The following is a 20,062-nucleotide window of genomic DNA, read 5'->3' as shown; positions in this document are numbered from 1 at the left end:
GAATAAATCTCAAGACAAATTTTAAAATATTTTGAAATAAATGAAAATAAAAACATTCAAACTGCTAAGGCAGTTCTTAGAGAGGAATTTAAAGCACTGTATGCGGGGTGCCTGGGTGGCTCAGTGGGTTAATGCCTCTGCCTTCGGCTCGGGTCATGATCCCAGGGTCCTGGGATCAAGCCCCACATTGGGCTCTCTGCTCAGTGGGGAGCCTGCTTCCCTTCCTCTCTCTCTGTCTACTTGTGATCTCTGTCTGTCAAATAAATAAATAAAATCTTTAAAAAAAAATAAAGCACTGTATGCATACACTAGAAGATATCTAAGATCAATAATCTCAGTATTCATCTTAGGAAAAAAAGAAAAAGATAATTTAACAATCTATAAAATGGTTATAATTTTATATGTTGTTAATCCCACCTATACATTATTATTTTTTTAAAATATGAAGTTCTTCAGAAACTAGAAAAACCAGGTCTTCTTTTTCCCCACAAGAATCTACATGTTTTCCTCTTTTTGCATCTCTGTGGCATTCACTGGCTATGGATAATGTGTTAGGTTTCAAACCTTCCCTTAGAAGCCAGATCTTCAGGTACATATTTTCTCATAACATGGTGCTATAGGTGGTGGTTATTCTTATGGTCTTATAATAATAGAGTCCCATACAGCTTTTTTTTTTTTTTTATAAGATTTGTTTATTTGAGAGAAGAGAGAGCAGAGGGAGTGTATCTTAAGCAGACTCCATGCTCAGCACTGAGCCTGAAGCAGGGCTCCATCCTATGACCCATGAGATCACAACCTGAGCCAAAACCAAGAGTCAGATGATCAACCAGCTGAGCCACCCAGTTGCCCCAGGGTCCCATGCAGCTTAACCAGTGTGGGTGAGTGGCAGTCCCTCTCAAATGTGGGGCAGCGAATACTGCTGGGAGGCTATTCTCACACCCTTCTCTCTCAGCACCTGACCAATCCTGGGCTCTGAGAGAGGTGAGGGTGGGATGAGAACAGGTGGCAGCCAGTGAAGAGAATGAAGGTGGAAGGGAGGCACAATTTAGTTCAAAATATTTTAATATTTTATGTAGAGACGTGCAAGCAGTAGCAGGAGGTGGGCAGAGTGACAAGGACAGGTGCACAGTGCATCTGCTGCAGGCCATGCATCGGCACAGTGCACTGTCCTCACAGCCTATGTCCAGAGGCCCAGCAAAGCCAACTCTTGGAAACCCCCATAGTCCACTTAGCCTCTGCAGACTCTCAGCCCTTCTTTCCCTCCATGCTTCCAAATAGCCTATAAGCAACTAATCTGGCTTTGTGCCATAGTCTATTTATGGTGTTGACAGAATTGCTTCACTTAATACAACAAACTGATCATACAACCTCCTTAGCATGGCTGGGAATAGTATGTAGAACAAGACCTCCCAGCCTCCTCTGTAGGTTTTACATATGGCCTTCATTTGTCTGGAAGACTGTCACCACTCTGACAAATCCTAACTATCCCAAGCTGCCTCACTGGCTCTTGCCCTCAACCAGCCTTCCTGGTCTGTAGCAGTGGAAGAAGCACTGAGATATCATCCTTCTCCATTAGTCTGTGAGTGCTCCAAGGCCCCAAAGCCTCATGTGCATTATCTTATTTGATTCTCAACAATGCTTTAGGGTGGATTCTATTAGACCTGTGTTACAGATGAGAAAATGGAAGACCCAAATGACAGGTGGCTTGTTAGAGTCTGCTTTCTTCAGAACCACAAGGCTATACTGCTCTCATTTCTCAAATCATATTTGAGAAATCACATTTGAGATTTCTCAAGAAATGAAGAAGTGAAGAATGAAGAAGAAATGAAGAAATGAAGAAATAGCCTTTCTTCAAATCACAGTCTTAGTCATGTTTTGGTACTAACACTAAAAGAAGATGCACAGAAAAGAAAATCCAAATTGCCTCAACACAATGAATGAGTGTCCAATCTCACAAGCAGGCAGGGGAATGTGAATTAAGCCAACAACAATGGGATCAGAGTTTTGCTGTTCATAAAAATTATAAAAAGATTCAGGAATCTAGTAGTGGGCAAGCCTGGGGAAGTAGGCCTCTTAGAAATTACTTTTGAAAATGTGAATTTTTGTATGCTTTTTGGAAATTAACTTAATATCTTTTAATATTAAGGATATACCAATAGTGTGGCCACTTCGGAAAACACTTACACATTTCTTCAAAAAGGCTAAGCACAGGGTTTCCCATATGATCCAGCAATTCTACTCCTAGATACATATGCAAAATTTGAAAAAGGTTGTTCAAACAAAAACTTGTTCATAAATATCCATAGCAGCACCATTTACAATAGCCAAAAAGTGGAAACAACCCAATGTCCATTAACTGATGAATGGATAAAGCAAGATGTGGTATATCCATACAATGAAATATTCAGCCATAAAAAGAAATGAAGTGCTGATATCTGGTACATCATGGATAACTTTGAAAACATTATGCCAAGTGAAAGAAGTCAATCCTGAAGGACTATATAATGTGTGGTTCCATATATGTGAAATATCCAGAACAAGCAAATTCTATTATAAAGACAGAAAGTAGGTTAGTGCTTTCCTCAGACCAGGGTAAGGCTGGGGTGGGAGAGCATAATGGGGAGTGATTGACAATGGGCGCGAGGCTTATTTTTGGGATGATGACAATGTTTCTTTTTAAATACTTTTAAAAAAAATTAATTTTAGTTTTTCAGTGTTCCAAGACTCATTGTTTATGCACCATACCCAGTGCTCCATGTAATATATGCCCGCCTTAATACCCACCACGAGACTTACCCAACTTCCACCCCTCTCCCCTCCCTTCCTTCCTTTCTTTTTTTTTTTTTTTTAATGATCTCTATACCCAATGTGCTGTCAAACTCACAACGTGAGATCAAGAGTTATATGTTCTAGGGGCGCCTGGGTGGCTCAGTGGGTTAAAGCCTCTGCCTTCTGCTCAGGTCATGATCCCAGGGTCCTGGGATTGAGCCCCGCATTGGGCTCTCTGCTTGGCAGGGAGCCTGCTTCCTCCTCTCTGCCTGCCTCTCTGCCTACTTGTGATCTCTGTCTGTCAAATAAATAATTAAAATCTTAAAAAAAAAAAAAAAAGAGTTATATGTTCTACCGACTGAGCTAGCCAGTTGCCCTGACAATGTTTTAAATTAGATTGGGGTGATGGCTGCACAACTCTGGGAATATTCTAAAACATTTTAAATGACTGAATTGTAGGTACTTAAGTCATATCTCAAAAAAGTTGGTTAAAAAAATATACGAACCCTGAGACCCTGAAATCTTTTTGCATAGACATCAGTAGAGATTGATTTGAAAGATGTTTATTTCAGCCTTGTTTATAACTGCAAAAACAGAGGAACATCTTCGATATCCATCAGCAGAGAGACAGTTTATTCATAGGAGGGAATATTACTATTACTATCCTGAGCTACATCTTTATCTATCCACCTGGATGGACATCCCTCCTAAAGTACTAAGATAAGTAAGGAAAGCACGTGACAGGATAATGGGCTTACAAAGTATTGTACAGTCACACAGGTTCCTCCAAAGGGGGCAAATGCATGTGTTCCTGTGTTAACAGGGTGCAGCATGGCAGGAAACCTGTTTTTCTTTCCCTTTGTTAATCTTTCACTAGTTCCATTGGACATGCACTACTTTTATCACTAAAAACATGTGAAAGCTAAAGAAGAGTATTAATGCTGTGTTCAGCACCAGACTTATATATCCAACCAGCTACTGAAACATCTCAGATGTACCAAAAACACCTAAACTCTCCAAGACAGAGCTAAGATTGTTCTCTCAAAGCTGGCCTCTTCCACCATGTCCTACTCCAGTAAACAGCTCTACCATTGCCTTGTTCCCTAAGCCAGAATCTCAGAATTCTCACCCTCTATCTATGCCTTGCTCCCTCTGTACTGAATTCACTACTCAATGGGTCAGTTTTTCCCAAATAAACCCACTTCCAGATTTACTTTGCCTCCTCCCTTGTTTCACAGCTTGGGACTGGTGCTTGTCTTCCCACTGAATACTACCCAAGGCCCTGGCCTCTGAAGAGACAAAACCTGGAATACCTGTCTCTCTGTCGATGACAGAGTACACTCCTGCCAGGGCCACCCACTTGGGCAGTGGTTGGCCCTTCAGTCTAATCTCCAGTCCTTCCGTCCACCCAACTCTGCCAGGTCTGCAGCCTTTATGTCCTATTCTTTTCCAGTCAGATAGTCTTCCTGCTCAATTACCTAACTGATTACTTCCTATCCTATAGATCTCAGCACAAAGCTCCTGTCCTTGGGGAGACTACAGTGAGCTCCCTGACAAGGTGAGGTCTCAGCAATCAGCACCTGGAGCACTCAGCACATTGCAGTTCGATGCTTGATTGAGTGCACAGCTCGCTGAGGTCTTTCTATACACATTAGAAGTCTAAGAGGCAAGAACCTCTGATTTTGTTCCAATCCAAAGGTTGGAACATATCAGACATAAAAACTTGTTGAATAAATGAAATTAATATGAAGTATGATGTTTAAAAATATATAAATACCATTTCCTCCAGGATTGACTACCCACCTTGAACGCTGCAAATGGAGTTGACCTGAGTAACAGAAACCAGATCATTGAGCTTCACAGGGCCAGTCAGTTCACAGGAGTGAGCTCCGGAGTCCACACCCAAACGGGGCTTTTGAAGCAAGAGGACACTTCGTTCGACACAAACAATCTGACCTGCCAACAGAGACCCTTCAGATTATTGAAGCACTGAAGAAAAAAGTGAGTTATCCTGCCAGTGAAGACAGGGTCCTTTGCCAACCCTCCATAGGCAGAGGGCACAGTTTTGGGGCCCATCCATTGTATCCAATGACATATGCACTGGACAGAAGGGAAATGCTAAAGCCACCAGTGTGCTAAGCAGGCCAAGCACACAAAACTAGATTAAAACTCATTTTAGGATAGTGAATACTGGGGTACACAAATTATACTTCAACAAAACAAAATAAAAATATATAGTTTGGGCAGGATTCTACTTTGATCCCTGGGGGAAAAAAAGAGCTAACTGATCTGTTTATATTTATAATATTCCAGCTTTTTGTTTGTTTTAAAAAGTGATATTCCAGGCAATGGCTTCAAGTGACTTCACCTGTAAGTGTGCCACCAAGAGACAATCCGTGAGCCACCAGTGGCATCTTTCACAGGGAGTGTCAGCCCTGCAGGGGTTCTGATTCTCTCCAGGTGGCCCATGACAGGAGCTAGTGAAAGCTGAAGGCTGGTACCATAGGCCTCTTTCACTCCATATACCATGTCCAAGGTTAGCTTCATGAAGGAGCCAGCAGTTCCAGAGAAAGGCAAAGCTACAATGCCATTTTATGGCATCTATCAGTCACCACTGGGTCAAACTATGAAGAAGAAAGCATACCCTGGGCTCGGACAGTGTCCCTGAAGAGAAAGCTATGAGAGACAGCTTCGGTGAGTGCTTCCAGAACTTCCTGGCTCAACACACATGAGGGGGCCACACAGACTGGTATGGTTTTGGGGAGGCCAGAGTTATTCTCATCCTGCATCTGGAGGGTGGCATCAGTCACCATCAGCCAAATCTCCCTTTGCTGTGGAGGAAGCAAACTGTTTAGCTACAATTCAAAGACATAGTCAAGTCTATTAACTTTACTAGCTATTCTTATATCCAAAGCTTTAATAAAGCAATTATGTTAGATGATTATTACTAACAATTTTAGTTATCATTTCAACAAATATTTTCAAATATACAATAGACTCTGCGTATCTTGGTCACTAGCCCCCATTGACATGCCTGTGCTCTGAGAGCCTAAACCCTGTACCTGTTTAGAGGGCTCCTTTAGGGGCGCCTGGGTGGGTCAGTCATTAAGTGTCTGCCTTCAGCTGAGGTAATGATCCCCGCAAGCCCAGCATCGGCTCCCTGCTCAGCAGAAGGCCTGCTTTGTCTTTTTCCACTCCCCCTGCTTGTGTTCCCTCTCTAGCCACCTCCCTGGCAATTAATTAAATAAAACCTTAAAAAAATAAATAATAGCTCCTTTACTAGGATACAATCTGGCCTTTCCTGGCACTACTGTACTTGTCCATGAATTACTCACGGGGACTGTTCTTTTCTCCAGATCACTCTTTCCCATACCTAGAATGTTAATTACCACATTGTTTGATATTTAGTCCATACTTGTTCTTCTTTCCTATTAGATCTAAGTTTACTAAGGATCAGTAATATGAACTGAATGTTTATATCTCACCCACCCCCCACCAAATCCCCCAATTCATATGCTGAAGTCCTAACCTCCAATGTGATAATGGTAGGTGGGACCTTAGGCAGGTAATAAGGTCATAAGGGTGGAGCCCGTATGATGGGATTTGTGTCCTTATAAGACAATAATTTCCTCATTCTCCTCTCCACATGGTAAGGATACAAGGAGATATCCTTATTTTTTTTTTTAAGATTTTATTTTATTTATTTGTCATAGAGAGAGAAGTGAGAGCAAGCACAGGCAGACAGAGTGGAAGGCAGAGGCAGAGGGAGAAGCAGGCTCCCTGCCAAGCAAGGAGCCCGATGTGGGACTCGATCCCAGGACGCTGGGATCATGACCTGAGCCGAAGGCAGCCGCTTAACCAGGCGTCCCGAGATATCCTGTTTTAAACCAAGGGAGCCCTCACCTCCATTGCGAGAGATATCCTGTTTTAAACCAAGGGAGCCCTCACCTCCATTGTTCGCACTTTGACCTCAGACTTCAGTACTCCAGACTTGGGAGAAGTAAACTGTTGCAGTTTAAGCCACACAGTGCATGGAATTTTGCCACAGCAGCCCAAACTGACTGAGGCAGGAATACTTGTTACTTGTCTCAGACTTTGTATACACTCTGATGTAAAGCAGGTATAAATATTTGTTGTATCTCCAACAAATTTACTTTTTTTTTTTTTTTAAGATTTTATTTATTTATTTGACAGGCAGAGATCACAAGTAGGCAGAGAGGCAGGCAGAGAGAGGGGGGAAGCAGGCTCCCTGCTGAGCAGAGAGCCCGATGCGGGGCTCGATCCCAGAACCCTGAGATCATGACCTGAGCCAAAGGCAGAGGCTTAACCCACCGAGCCACCCAGGCGCCCCACAAATTTACTTTTTTTAAATTTTTTTTCCTTTTTATTTAAATATAATTATGTTAACATACTGTATTACTAGTTTCAGGGGTGCAATTTAGTTTTTCATCAGTTGCATATAAGACACAGTGCTCATTAAATCAAGTGCCCTCCGTAATGCCCATCACCCAGTTACCCTATCCACCCATCCACCAACAATACTCAGTTTATTTCTTACCATTAGTCTCTGATGGTTTGATCTTACTTTATTTTCCTTCCCTTATGTTCGTCTGTTTTGTTTTTTAAATTCCACATATGAGTGAAATCATATGATATTTATCTTTCTCTGACTTATTTCGCTTAGCATAATACTCTCTAGTTCTATCCACATCATTGTGAATGGCAAGAGTTCATTCTTTTTAATGGGTATGTAATATTCCACCATATATTATACCCCACATCTTCTTTATCCAATTCCTCTGTCAATGGACACTGCTCTTCCTACAGTTTGGCTATTGTGAACATTGCTCCTTCTGATCATCATGCTTTTATCCTCTGGATAACTGTAATTGCTGGGTCATAGGATAATTCTGTTTTTAACTTTTAAGGAACCTACGTACTGTTTTCCGGAGGGCTGTACCAGCTTGCATTCCCAATAGTGTAAGAGGGTTCCCCTCTCTCAGCATCCTCACCAACATCTATTGTTTCCTGAGTTGTTAATTTTATCCATTCTGACCGGTGTGAGGTGGTATCTCACTGTGGTTTTGGTTTGTATTTCCCTAATGATGAGTAATGTCAAGCATTTTTTCATGTGTCTATTGGCCACTGTATGTCTTCTTTGTAGAGATATCTGTTCATATCTTCTGCCCATTTCTTGACTGGATTATGTGGGGTTTTTTGGGTGTGGAGTTTGATAAGTTCTCTATAGATTTTGGATACTAGCCCTTTATCTGATAAGACATTTGCAAATATCTCCTCCCATTTCATAGGTTGACTTTTAGTTTTGTTGACTGTTTCCCCTGCTATGGAAAAGCTTTTTATCCTGATGAAGTCCCAATAGTTCATTTTTGCTTTTGTTTCCCCAGCCTTTGGAGTTATGTCTAGCAAGAATTGCTGTGGCTGAGGTCAAGAGGTTGCTGCCTGTGTCTCCTCAAGGATTTTGATGGATTCCTGTCCTACATTTAGGTCTTTTGTCCATTTTTATTCTTCTGCATGTGACTGTCCAATTTTCCCAATACCATTTGTTAAGGGACTGTCTTTTTTTCCATTGGATATTCTTTCTTGCTTTGTTGGAGATTAGTTGACCATAGAGTTGAGGTTCCATTTCTGGGTTCCATTGATTTATGTGTCTATTTTTATACCAGTACCACATTATCTTGATGATACCAGCTTGATTACAGCTTTGTAATACAGCTTGAAATCCAGAATTGTGATGCCTCCAGCTTTGGTTTGACGACTTCTTTGCTGCTTTGGATGCGTTTTCTTTCCTTTTGTTGTCTAATTGCTGAGGCTTTGACTTCCTGTACTATGTAGAACAACCATACTGAGAGTGAACATCTCTGTCATGTTCCTGACCTTAAGGGAAAAACTCTCAGTTTTTCCCCATTGAGGATGATATTCACTGTGTGGTTTTTTTTTTTTTTTTTTTTTGGTATTTGGCTTGTATGATATGGAGGTATATTCCCTTTACCCCTACCCTGTGGGAAGTTTTAATCAAGAAAGGATGCTGCACTTTGTCATTTTTTTTTTAATCAATTGAGAGAATCATATGGTTCTTGTCTTTTCTTTTATTAATGTGGTGTATCACACTGATTGATTTTAAGATGTTGAACCACCTCTGTAGTCCAGGAATAAATCCCACTTGACCATGGTGAATAATCCTTTTAATGTACTATAGGATCCTATTGGCTACTATCTTAGTGAGAATTTTTGCGTCCATGTTCATCAGGGATATTGGTCTGTAATTCTCCTTTTAGTGGGGTCTTTGGTTTTGGGATCAAAGTAATGCTGGCCTCATAGAATGAGTTTGGAAGCTTCCCTTCCATTTCTATTTTTTGGAACAGTTTCAGAAGAATAGGTTTAATTCTTTTTTAAGTGTTTGGTAGAATACCTCTGGGAAACCATCTGGCTCTGGACTCTTGTTTGTTGGGTAATTTTTGATTACGGATTCCATTTCTTTGCTGGTTACGGGTCTGCTCAGGTTTTCTATTTCTTTCTATTTCAGTTGGGGTAGTTTATATGTCTCTAGGAATGCATCCATTTCTTTCAGATTGTTGAATTTATTGGCGTAGAGTTGCTCATAGTATGTTCTTATAATTGTTTGTATTTCTTTGGTGTTGGTTGTGATCTCTCCTCTTTCATGGCTTTATTGATTTGGGTCTTTTTTCGTTTTGGTAAGTCTGGCTAGGGGTTTATTGATCTTATTCTTTCAAGGAACTAGCTCCTACTTTTGTTGATCTGTTATACTGTTTTTTTTTTTTTAAATGTCTATATCATTGATTTCTGCTCTAATCTATATTCTGGATTTAGCTTTTATTTGCTCTACTTTTCCCAGCTCCTTTAGGTGTAAGTTTAGGTTGTATATTTGAGATTTTTGTTTCCTGAGGAAGGCGTGTATTGCTATATACTTCCCTCTTAGGACCAACTTTGCTGCATCCCAAAGGTTTTGAAGTGTTGTGTTTTCATTCTCATTTGTTTCCATGTATATTTAGGTTCTCCTTTAATTTCCTGGTTGACACGGTCATTCTTTAGTAGAATGTTCTTTAGCCTCCATATATTTGTGGGCCTTCCAAATTTTTTCCTGTGGTTGACTTCAAGTTTTATAGCATTGTGGTCTGAAAATGTGCATGGTATGATCTCAATCTTTTTGTACCTGCAGAGACCTGATTTGTGACCCAGGTTGTGATCTATTCTGGAGAATGTTCCATGAGTACTTGAGAAGATTCTGCTGCTTTAAGATGAAATTCTCCGAGTAAATCTGTGAACTCCAACTGGCCCAGTGTGTCATTTAAATCTCTTGTTTTGTTTTTGATCTTCTGCTTTGATGATGTGTCCATAGTTCTGAGTGGGGTGTTAAGTCCCCTACTATTATTGTAGTATTATCAATGAGTTTCTTTCTTTCCTTTTAAAGATTTTATTCATTTATTAATGAGAGAGAGAGGAAAAAAAACCCACAAGTGTAGGGAGGAGCATAGGGAGAGAGTAGAGAAGCTGACTTCCTGCTGAGCAAGAAGCCTGACATGGGGATTGATCCCAGACCCAGAGATCATGACCTGAGCTGAAGGCAGATGCTTAACCCACTGAGCCACCCAGGCACCCCCATTCTGATATCCTTTGTCTTTTGATTGGAGCATTTAGTCCATTTATATTCAGAGTAATTCAACTATTCAAAATAGTTGGATGTTGTGTTCCAAGGACAAGGAAAGCTCAGTGTCTCCCCTACTACCCTGCCATCTTAACTCCAGTAATGGTCTTTCTCTTTTAGTCTTTTTTTTATTATTATAATTTTCTTATATCTACAAAAGTTGTAGTGCCTTCTCAAGTTAATTATAATGGCATTTTTCCCTTTCCCCTTGCTCAAGGTTTAGGATTCAGTATATCCAAATGGGAACAATGCTTTGCCTGGGAAGACCCTTATGGTCAGCAGGGCTGGACCATGAGAACCTAGCTGGCCCAAAACTCAGTTAGTGCTACTGTTGTGGATGGCATAATCAGGCTGAGGATTCCATCTGGTTGACTGACAGGACTGGGCAAGGAAAGTGACTTGGATGGTGAGGAACTGTGGCTTGGGGTGTAGGGGGTAGCTCACATGGTTGGGAGGTTGATCACAGATTGGAAATTAGATTAAATTATATTGAGGAAAATGAGAACCAGGTTTTCTCACTGTTGGATAAGAGAGTTATAAATATGGAAATAGAGAAACCTAAAGTCAGTTCTGTGGTAATGATCTACAATTGGAGATACAGGTATAAACTCATGATTTCAGATATAGATGAATAGATGGAAAGAAGTAGGTATGGATTTATGGGCATATGTGCATGAGTTTACACATATATACTTCTTTGCACTGTCCATTGGGAGGGCCAAGAGACAATAACCTCTCAATAGCAGTAAGCCCATCTAGTACCCAGACCTTTGCTTTTAAAAGTCATTCTCCATTAAAATCAACCATGCCTCCTTCGAGAGATGGCTGTTTCCAGAATAGAGAAAGCACAGATGAGTCTGAAACATCTCACTGTGTCAGAAAGTAAGGACACACTTAAAGAATGATAGGAACACAACCAAAGACCTCACGAACCAGCTTGAATCTGGCAAACCCAAACAACAAACTAAACAACGGTGAGATTCTAATCCACTGAACAAAACTGAATCCACTAGTCCATACTGATATAAATGGTGATACATAAATAAATCAGGAAATAAGCTCATAAGTATAGCTGAATGCCAACTACTCAATGTAAAAGGTACGATTTGACATTCTTTTTTTAGTATATATGTGCTGCCGAAGCGAGCACACGATTTGACATTCTTGACATTCAGGCAAGATCACTCAATGTATCTTCCTATAAAATACTTGTTACATAGTTATTAATTTATTTATAAGTATAAGATACTTATTAGTTAACTTTAGAGTGGAGAAATCTAGAAAACACCTTTTTTTCCCTTCAAGTTTTTATTTAAATTCCAGTTAGTTAACATATAGTGTAACACTAGCTTCAGGTGGAGAATTTAGTGATTCTTCACTTACATACAGCACCCGGTGTTCATCATAAGTGCCCTCCTTGATACCCATCACCCATTTAGCCCATCCCCACCCACCTCCTCTCCAGTAACTCTCAGTTCTTTTTTATAGTTAAGAGTCTGTTTTCTAAGCAGCTCTTCCTGCCCATGGGTCCTGTCCCCGTGCTTTAATTAAAAAAAAAAAAAAAAGTCTGTTTTCTAGTTTGCTTCTCTCTTTATTTTTTTTCCCTTTTGTTTGTTTGGTTTCTTAAATTCCACATGAGTTAAATCATATGGTATTTTTCATCTCTGACTGACTTATTCCACTTAGCACAATACCCTCTAGCTCTTCCATATACATTGTTGGAATGGCAAGATAGCATACTTTTTGATGGCTGAGTAATATTCCAGTCTATAAGTAGACCACATCTTCTTTATCTTTTCATCAGTTGATGGACACTTGGGCCCTTTCCATAATTTGGCTATTTATGATAGCTGCTATAAATATTAGGGTGAATATGCCCCTTAAATCTGTATTTTTGTATCCTTTGGATAAATACCCAGTAGTTTATTTGTTGAATCATAGAGTACTTCTATTTTCAACTTTCTGAGGGAACTCCAGTACTGTTTTCCAGAGTGGCAGCACCTGTTTGCATTCCCATCAACAGTGCAAGAGGGTTCTCCTTTCTCTGCATCCTTGCCAACACCTGTTGTTTCCTATGTTGTTAATTTTAGCCATTCTGACAGGTATCTCATTATAGTTTTGATTTGTATTTCCTTAATGATTAGTGATGTTGAGCATCTTAGAAAACACCATCTTAATCAACTGATAACATATCATAGCACTGGGGCAAATCAACTGTGTACCTCCTGATACGAAGACAGTATTTTTATGTGGTATTCCTGAAAATGATGCGTACCTTGAATCTATTCATGAGATAACATCAGGTCAATCTAAATGGAGAGAAATTCTATTAAGTACTGATCTCTATTCTTAAAAACTGTCAAGGTCATAAAGATATGCAAGGATGCAGAAATATTCCATTTGAAGAAGAAAGAGACACGACAACTAAGTACAGTACATGATACTGTGTTGGACTGTGGAGTTATAAATGATTTTGGGGAACAACTAGCAAAATCACATTTGAAAAAATGGCAGATATCTTAGGGCAAAGATTTCTACAAGATTATCTGCAGCTGGGAGTTTTTCTGACAGTCTTCAAATATTTTAGATACTCTTTGTAAATACCCTGGATTTGGCTTACTATCTCTTTTTCAATCTCCAGATGAGCCAAAATGGTCTAATTTCCTTTGAAATTAACTATCAAATTATCTTTACCATTGGGGTGTCATCCATAAAAATACACAAATAACCAATTAATTCAAAGCAGTGCTACAATCTAATTGCTAAAATTTTATTAAAAATAGATCTGTTCCACACAAAAATGCCCAATTAATTTCGACAAAGTTGCAAAAGCAATTCAACAGAGGAAGGACAGCTTATCAACAAATAATGCTGGAACAACTGGACATCTTTAGGCAAAAAAAGGGAACCCTGACCTAAACTAATACTTTATTAAAGAAATCAACTCAAAATACACCATGGACTCAAATGTAAAATTATAAGCCTTCTAGAAAAGAACATAAAAGATAAACTTTGGGACCTAAAACTAGGCAAAATGGCTTGGCTTGGCTTAGACTTTATGACAAAAGCATGATCTATAAGGGAAAGTTAATAAATTTGACTGCATAAAAATGAAAAACTCTGCTCTGGAAAAACCACTGTTGGAAGGATAAAAAGACAAATTATAGACCCTGAGAAATATTTGCAAATCATATATCTGACAAAGGCTTTGTATACAAAATATATAAAGAACTTCCAAATTCAGCAATAAAAAAGAAATAATACAAACGGAAAATGGGCAAAGGACACATATAGACCTTTCACCAAAGAAATTATTCAGATGGGAAATAAACATCTGAAAGGATTTCCAACATCATTAGTTCCCTGGATGAATCTCGATGACGATGACAACCACCACCACCACCATCACCACTACCACCACCAACAAAGTAGCTGTTATAGGTCAAATTGTGTCCCTCCAAAAAGATCAATTGAAGTCCTACTTCTAGTACTTCAGAATGTAACCTAATTTAGAAATAAGGTCTTTACAAATTTAATCAAGTCAAGATGAAATCATGACAACAGTCTCTCTTCAAATCTGAATAAAGTCCTTATAAAAAAGGAAATTTGGACACTAACAGGTGCAGAGGGAAGACAACAAGAAGACACATAGGGTGAAGATGGTCATGTGCCTAGGGTGATATGTATATAAAGCCAAGGAAGGCCAAGGATTGTTGGCAGGCACTAGAAGCTGGAAGGGGCAAGGAAGGATATTCCCCAGAGCTGACATAGCATGGCCCTTTGACACCTTGATTTCAGACCTCTAGCCCCCACAACTGTGAAATGATAAATTTTTGCTGTTTCAAGCAATCTGGTTTTTGGTACTTTGTGCAGCTGGCCTAGGAAACAACACTGATATATATTGCACGGTTTCACTTGTGTAATGATCATGAAATAACGTAATTATAATGGTGAAACCAGATTAGTACTGATGTCAGTTTCTTGCTTTGGGTGTTGTATTGGGTGTTGTATGGTGGCTATTGGAGGTAAGGGGTGTTAGTACAGGAGAGGGTGTACACTATATATTTCTTTGAAGTCTATTGTGAATCTATAATTACTATGAATCTACAAATTTAGAATAATTTTATTCAAAATAAAAGTTAAGGGGGTGCCTGGCTGGCCTAGTTAGTAGAGCAGGTAACTCTCGATCTTGGGATTGTAAGTTTGAGCCCCCGGCTGGGTGTAGAGATTAATTAAAAATTTTAAAAAGAGAATGGTCGAGTTTCATTCTTCTACATATAGCTGTCCAATTTTCCCAGCACCATTTATTGAAGAGACTGTCTTTTTTCCACTGTATATTTTTTCCTGCTTTGTCAAATATTATTTGACCATAGAGTTGAAGGTCCATATCTGGGCTCTCTACTCTGTTCCACTGGTCTATGTGTCTGTTTTTATGCCAGTACCATGCTGTCTTGGTGAGACGGGAATCCATCAGAATCCTAGAGGAGAACATAGGCAGTAACCTCTTTGATATCAGCCACAGCAACTTCTTTCAAGATATGTCTCCAAAGGCAAAGGAAACAAAAGTGAAAATGAACTTTTGGGACTTCATCAAAATCAAAAGCTTCTGCACAGCAAAGGAAACAGTCAAGAAACAAAGAGGCAACCCACGGAATGGGAGAAGATATTCGCCAATGACAGTACAGACAAAAGGTTGATATCCAGGACCTATAAAGAACTTCTCAAACTCAACACACACAAAACAGATAATCATATCAAAAAATGGGCAGAAGATATGAATAGACACTTCTCCAATGAAGACATACAAATGGCTATCAGACACATGAAAAAATGTTCATCATCACTAGCCATCAGGGAGATTGAAATTAAAACCACATTGAGATAACACCTTACATCAGTTAGAATGGCCAAAATTAGCAAGACAGGAAACAACGTGTGTTGGAGAGATGTGGAGAAAGGGGAACCCTCTTAATCTGTTGGTGGGAATGCAAGTTGGCGTAGCCACTTTGGAGAACAGTGTGGAGATTCCTCAAGAAATTAAAAATACAGCTTCCCTATGACCCTGCAATTGCACTACTGGGTATTTACCCCAAAGATACAGATGTATTGAAAAGAAGGGCCCTCCGTACCCCAATGTTTATAGCAGCAATGGCCACGGTCACCAAACTGTGGAAAGAACCAAGATGCCCTTCAACGGACGAATGGATAAGGAAAATGTGGTCCATATACACCATGGAGTATTATGTCTCCATCAGAAAGGACAAATACCCAACTTTTGTAGCAACATGGACAGGACTGGAAGAGATGATGCTGAGTGAAATAAGTCAAGCAGAGAGAGTCAATTATCATATGGTTTCACTTATTTGTGGAGCATAACAAATAACATGGAGGACATAGGGAGATGGAGAGGAGAAGGGATTTGAGGGAAATTGGAAGGGGAGGTGAACCATGAGAGACAATGGACTCTGAAAAACAACCTGAGGGTTTTGAAGGGCCAGGGGGTGGGAGGTCGGGGAACCAGGTGGTGGGTATTAGAGAGGGCACGGATTGCATGGAGCACTGGGTGTGGTGCAAAAAACAATGAATTCTGTTACACTGAAAAGAAATTTAAAATAAAATTAAAAATCAAAAATTAAAAAAATAAGGAAATGTATGTAAACAGCTATGCTTGGTACAGAGTTATTTCATTTAGCTCACTGAATGGTGGCTGTTGTCGTAACTGTTCATCAGTTATAGTGCCTGTGGAGAGATGTGGCAAGCAGAATATTTAGTAATATTAATAAATGGCAATTTGTTTCCTTTCACTGAAAAAAAATCTTAAAAAAAAAGTTAAATACAAAAAATATGTCTTTCACTTGCATGACTTAACCATTTGTATAATGAAAATACAACTGAATCTTCTTTGATAATTCAAGGTCTTGCAGTGACTCACTGTGCCATTCTTAAAGTCAATGTTCTCACTGTAGAATGTATATACTGTAGAATGTATACTTGAACACACAGTGCCCCTGGGACTTAGCTTATTTTAATTTCTCCCTGAGGAAGTTGGTTTCTGGTGATTCTCTGTTCCACAAACAAAATACAGAAGGTAGAAGATTTTAGTGCATTGAGGAATCTGTTCCATTGTGTTCCAAGCACCTACACATCCTAAGTACCACCAATTCTTTAGTACATACACCCACTGAAACCCATACTTGCTGGCAGGCTGCACCTAGGCTCATGGAAGCATATTTGTTGGCAGAGAACTTGGGGCAGGAGGTTATCAGTGTTTTCAACCAGTCCCAATGCAGGGTTCCTTCATCCAGTGAGGCAGATGATCTGCAGTTTTTTTTTCTCTGTCCTAGGGCGCCCATCCACTGGGGCTATTGTCGAGACTAGAAATGGTATATCTGACACCTGTTTTTTATTTTCCATGTCTGCTATCAGCTGGGGCTTTGAGCAACTGAGGCTCTGTGGACAGGAACATGGGGTATATTGCCTCTGAGGACAATGTTTTATCTGCAGAGTAAATGGCAGCTGCAGAGCCTGATTACAGCCCTACAACCTGGAATGTGTGTTAGAATAACAGGGATATGGCAGATGCCAAGCATGTCTTAACAAACTGAGCGTTCTGCAGATGGTGGGTGGGGGAGTTCGCAGTCAGCCTTCACTTCACTTCAGGGTTGGAAGGTAAGAGACACATCAGGTGCCTGGACCTCATCATCACTGTGGGCCTGTCCCTGACCCAAATTCTGGGATGGCTCACAGGAAGCACTGTGACTAACTAACGTTAATCACTCTTATTCCTTAGGAGAGGTACAAATTCACTAAAAGGTGAACAGAGAAAAGGAAAATGAGGATTGAACAATGGGATGTTTTGTATACTGCAGGTGAGATTTGCATGGAGTTAAGGTCAACCAGAGGTTTCTTTCTGGCAGAACTTACACCATATGTTCAGCTTGCCAAAAACATCCCTTTCTCTTGTCTACTTCTTGCTGATCTGTTGAGTGGGAAGGCAGCCAACAGGCAGCTCCTCTAGGCTGCAGCTCCCCAGCACTGCTGAGACCTCCCCGGGGTTACAGGGCTTCCTTTCCCTATTGATGGCTCAGAGCTGTTGGACAGTTCTAACAGGGGCTAAGCTCAACCCCAAGACTCCTTCTTCCACCTCCTTTCTTTCCTTTCTATAATCTGTGTGCCAGAAAAGAACTCACAGTGTTGGGCTGAGAACCTTTCACATGAGCTATGCCTAAGTTGTTTCATACATAGTACTTACCACAGTGGCTGGCAGGCTGCACCTGCACAAGGAATGGATTAATTGCCTCAGCATGGATCACACATAAATGGATTTTTAAAATGCTTTTCTATTTTAGCACTCCATTAATTTCTATGAGAGGTTATCCTTTAATAAATTTTATAACACCTTATCAGAGAGAGAAAGGAAGAGGGATTGATTACCTGTGGTCTCTGATAAATCACTCTGGCATAGAAACTGCAACGGGTACTAAGATCACTAGTCTGGAAAGGCATTGAAAATGATTAGAACATCACAAAAAGCATAAAAATACAGTAAGAATAACTAAAGACCCTGTTAGAAACACAGATGTTACCTGGAGAATTTCTTTTAAGAAGCGGGGAACTGGAGGCTGGTAAAGTTTAGAAATGGGGTCTTCTTCAATTATATCAATTTGCCCCACATTTGGATGAGCAGTAAGGATGTAACAGAAGCTAGGAGGAGGCATGTGATTTTTTACCTGTTTAAATTTAAGGCAACGATAGAACATAAATATGCTAGTAAAAGATTTAAATATACTATTAAAATATACTCTTTAATATATAGACATTTATTCACAGATGCATTCTTTTTATCTGAAAGGTTGTATAAGAAATAGATTATGTTGTTTATATCTATGACCAAGCATTAGAACTTTATGAATTAACTTCTTGAATTTACTATGGATTCAAGACTTCATTTAAAAATTTCATTCTTCAGAGTATTCTTTTTTTTTTTTTTTAAAGATTTTATTTATTTATTTGACAGAGAGAGAAGTCACAAGTGGGGAAAGCAGGCTCCCTGCTGAGCAGAGAGCCAGATGAGGGGCTCCATCCCAGGACCCTGAGGTCATGACCTGAGCCGAAGGCAGAGGCTTAACCCACTGAGTCATCCAGGCACCCCCAGAAAATATTTAGAAACTTTTTCCTCTTAAATAATCTAGAATTTGACATTTTTGACAACTATTTTCTTGGTCTAGCACTATACAAAGTCATAGTTCCAGCAGTCTGCTAGGAAGTCAGCTACCACATAAACAAGATGGCCCCCTGTTTTTAGCTTTGGGAGCTGGGGCCCAAAGTAGCTGCTGCTCAGTCTGCCGGATAAAACTCAGGATGGAGAAGAAGGGACAAATTTTGATCAGTTTTGCTACATGTGAGCAACTACCATCGACAATTTGATGCTGCAGGAAAATGGAAATCCCTGGCTCACCTGGTGGTTGAAAGAATATCCATGGACTTTATTTATTAGGTTATGAGTTTGTGCTCTATCTGGTAATTGAGGCTTGGTTCTAATAGTGATTGGGAGGTGATGGGGAAAACATCCTGTGTCTTAATTAGGATGAGGCTAAGACCCTAATTGTTGCAATGGTATGTAATGGCTGTGGTTTAAAAACATAGCCGTAAATTAACCTCAAGAATGGGGAGTATGGCACAAGTAGAGAAAGCAGCCAGAGTTTGGACTATAGAGTGAGGTGAGCAAGTCTGAATCTCTGTCCTCCTGACTCACAGTCACTAGACCTATCCTTTTCAGGGATGTGGACTAGGGGTAGGGCCTGGCTCAGCAACTGGCATAGAGCAGGCAGTGACCAGGGAAAGCTCTTTAGATGCTGGCTTACCTCTTCACAGGCTTGGCCATGACCAGGTGCTTTCAGGGGCATCACTGGAGGCCACAGGGTATCGATCAAATTGAAAAGCCCCGCTGTCCTGGAAAAAGAAAAGATGTTGTCGATAGTATTCACTTAAGCGCTTCTTTATGACCTGGTCCTATGCAGTTTTGCTTAACAGACACCATCCCTAATGCCAGGGAGATACCATTCAGCATCCCTGTTGATTCAGATGGGGAAGAGAGGGTCACACAGATGAACAGGTCTTTGAAACTGCACAAGAACAGAAAGGATATTGTTCATTAAATTATGATATATCTCCCAATGAAGTATTATACAGCCATTGAAATGGTTACATAGAAAATATTTAAAGACATGGAAAAATGGTTCTGATACCTTGTTAAGTGAAAAGCCAGCAACAAATTACAATGTTTTTATGTATATTTCTATACATGTACCTCCATGTAATAAGCCAAAGGAAAAGAAGACTGAAAGATACAAAAATGATTTTAGTGGGTATCTGAGCAGAGCTCAGAAGTGATAGTTACTTTCCTCATTTGGCTTTTATGTGTTTCCTATCTTTTTCCAAAACAGGTATGTGTTACTCAGATAAAAAGAAAGTTATCTATTTATCAAATTATCTAAAATAAAGAATACAGCCAGACAAAAAAAGACAAATATTTTTATTCCACTCATGAAATTCCTAGAGGAGTCAAATTCACAGAGACAGAAAGTACAATGGCGGTTGCTAGGGACT

The 20,062-nt window shown here is 39.8% G+C and overlaps 1 protein-coding gene across 4 annotated transcripts in view; it reads right to left on the bottom strand.

The window, feature by feature from the left end:
* Positions 1–20,062, bottom strand: part of SPIDR (scaffold protein involved in DNA repair) — a 607,809-nt gene that overhangs the window by 13,827 nt on the left and 573,920 nt on the right. For all 4 annotated transcript variants that reach the window (XM_032316108.1, XM_032316109.1, XM_032316110.1 and 1 more), the window contains exons 12-16: positions 19,318–19,405; positions 18,040–18,183; positions 17,888–17,947; positions 5,414–5,600; positions 4,573–4,725 (exon numbers count right to left, since the gene is read on the bottom strand). In XM_032316108.1, the coding sequence (XP_032171999.1) occupies positions 4,573–4,725; positions 5,414–5,600; positions 17,888–17,947; positions 18,040–18,183; positions 19,318–19,405 (632 nt within the window). The remainder of the gene's footprint in view (positions 1–4,572; positions 4,726–5,413; positions 5,601–17,887; positions 17,948–18,039; positions 18,184–19,317; positions 19,406–20,062) is intronic.

This window comes from Mustela erminea, chromosome 16, assembly GCF_009829155.1.
Source record: "Mustela erminea isolate mMusErm1 chromosome 16, mMusErm1.Pri, whole genome shotgun sequence".
NCBI lineage: Eukaryota > Metazoa > Chordata > Mammalia > Carnivora > Mustelidae > Mustela > Mustela erminea.
The sequence above is the reverse complement of the archived record's forward strand: the minus strand, read 5'-3'. Positions and strand labels throughout refer to the sequence as shown.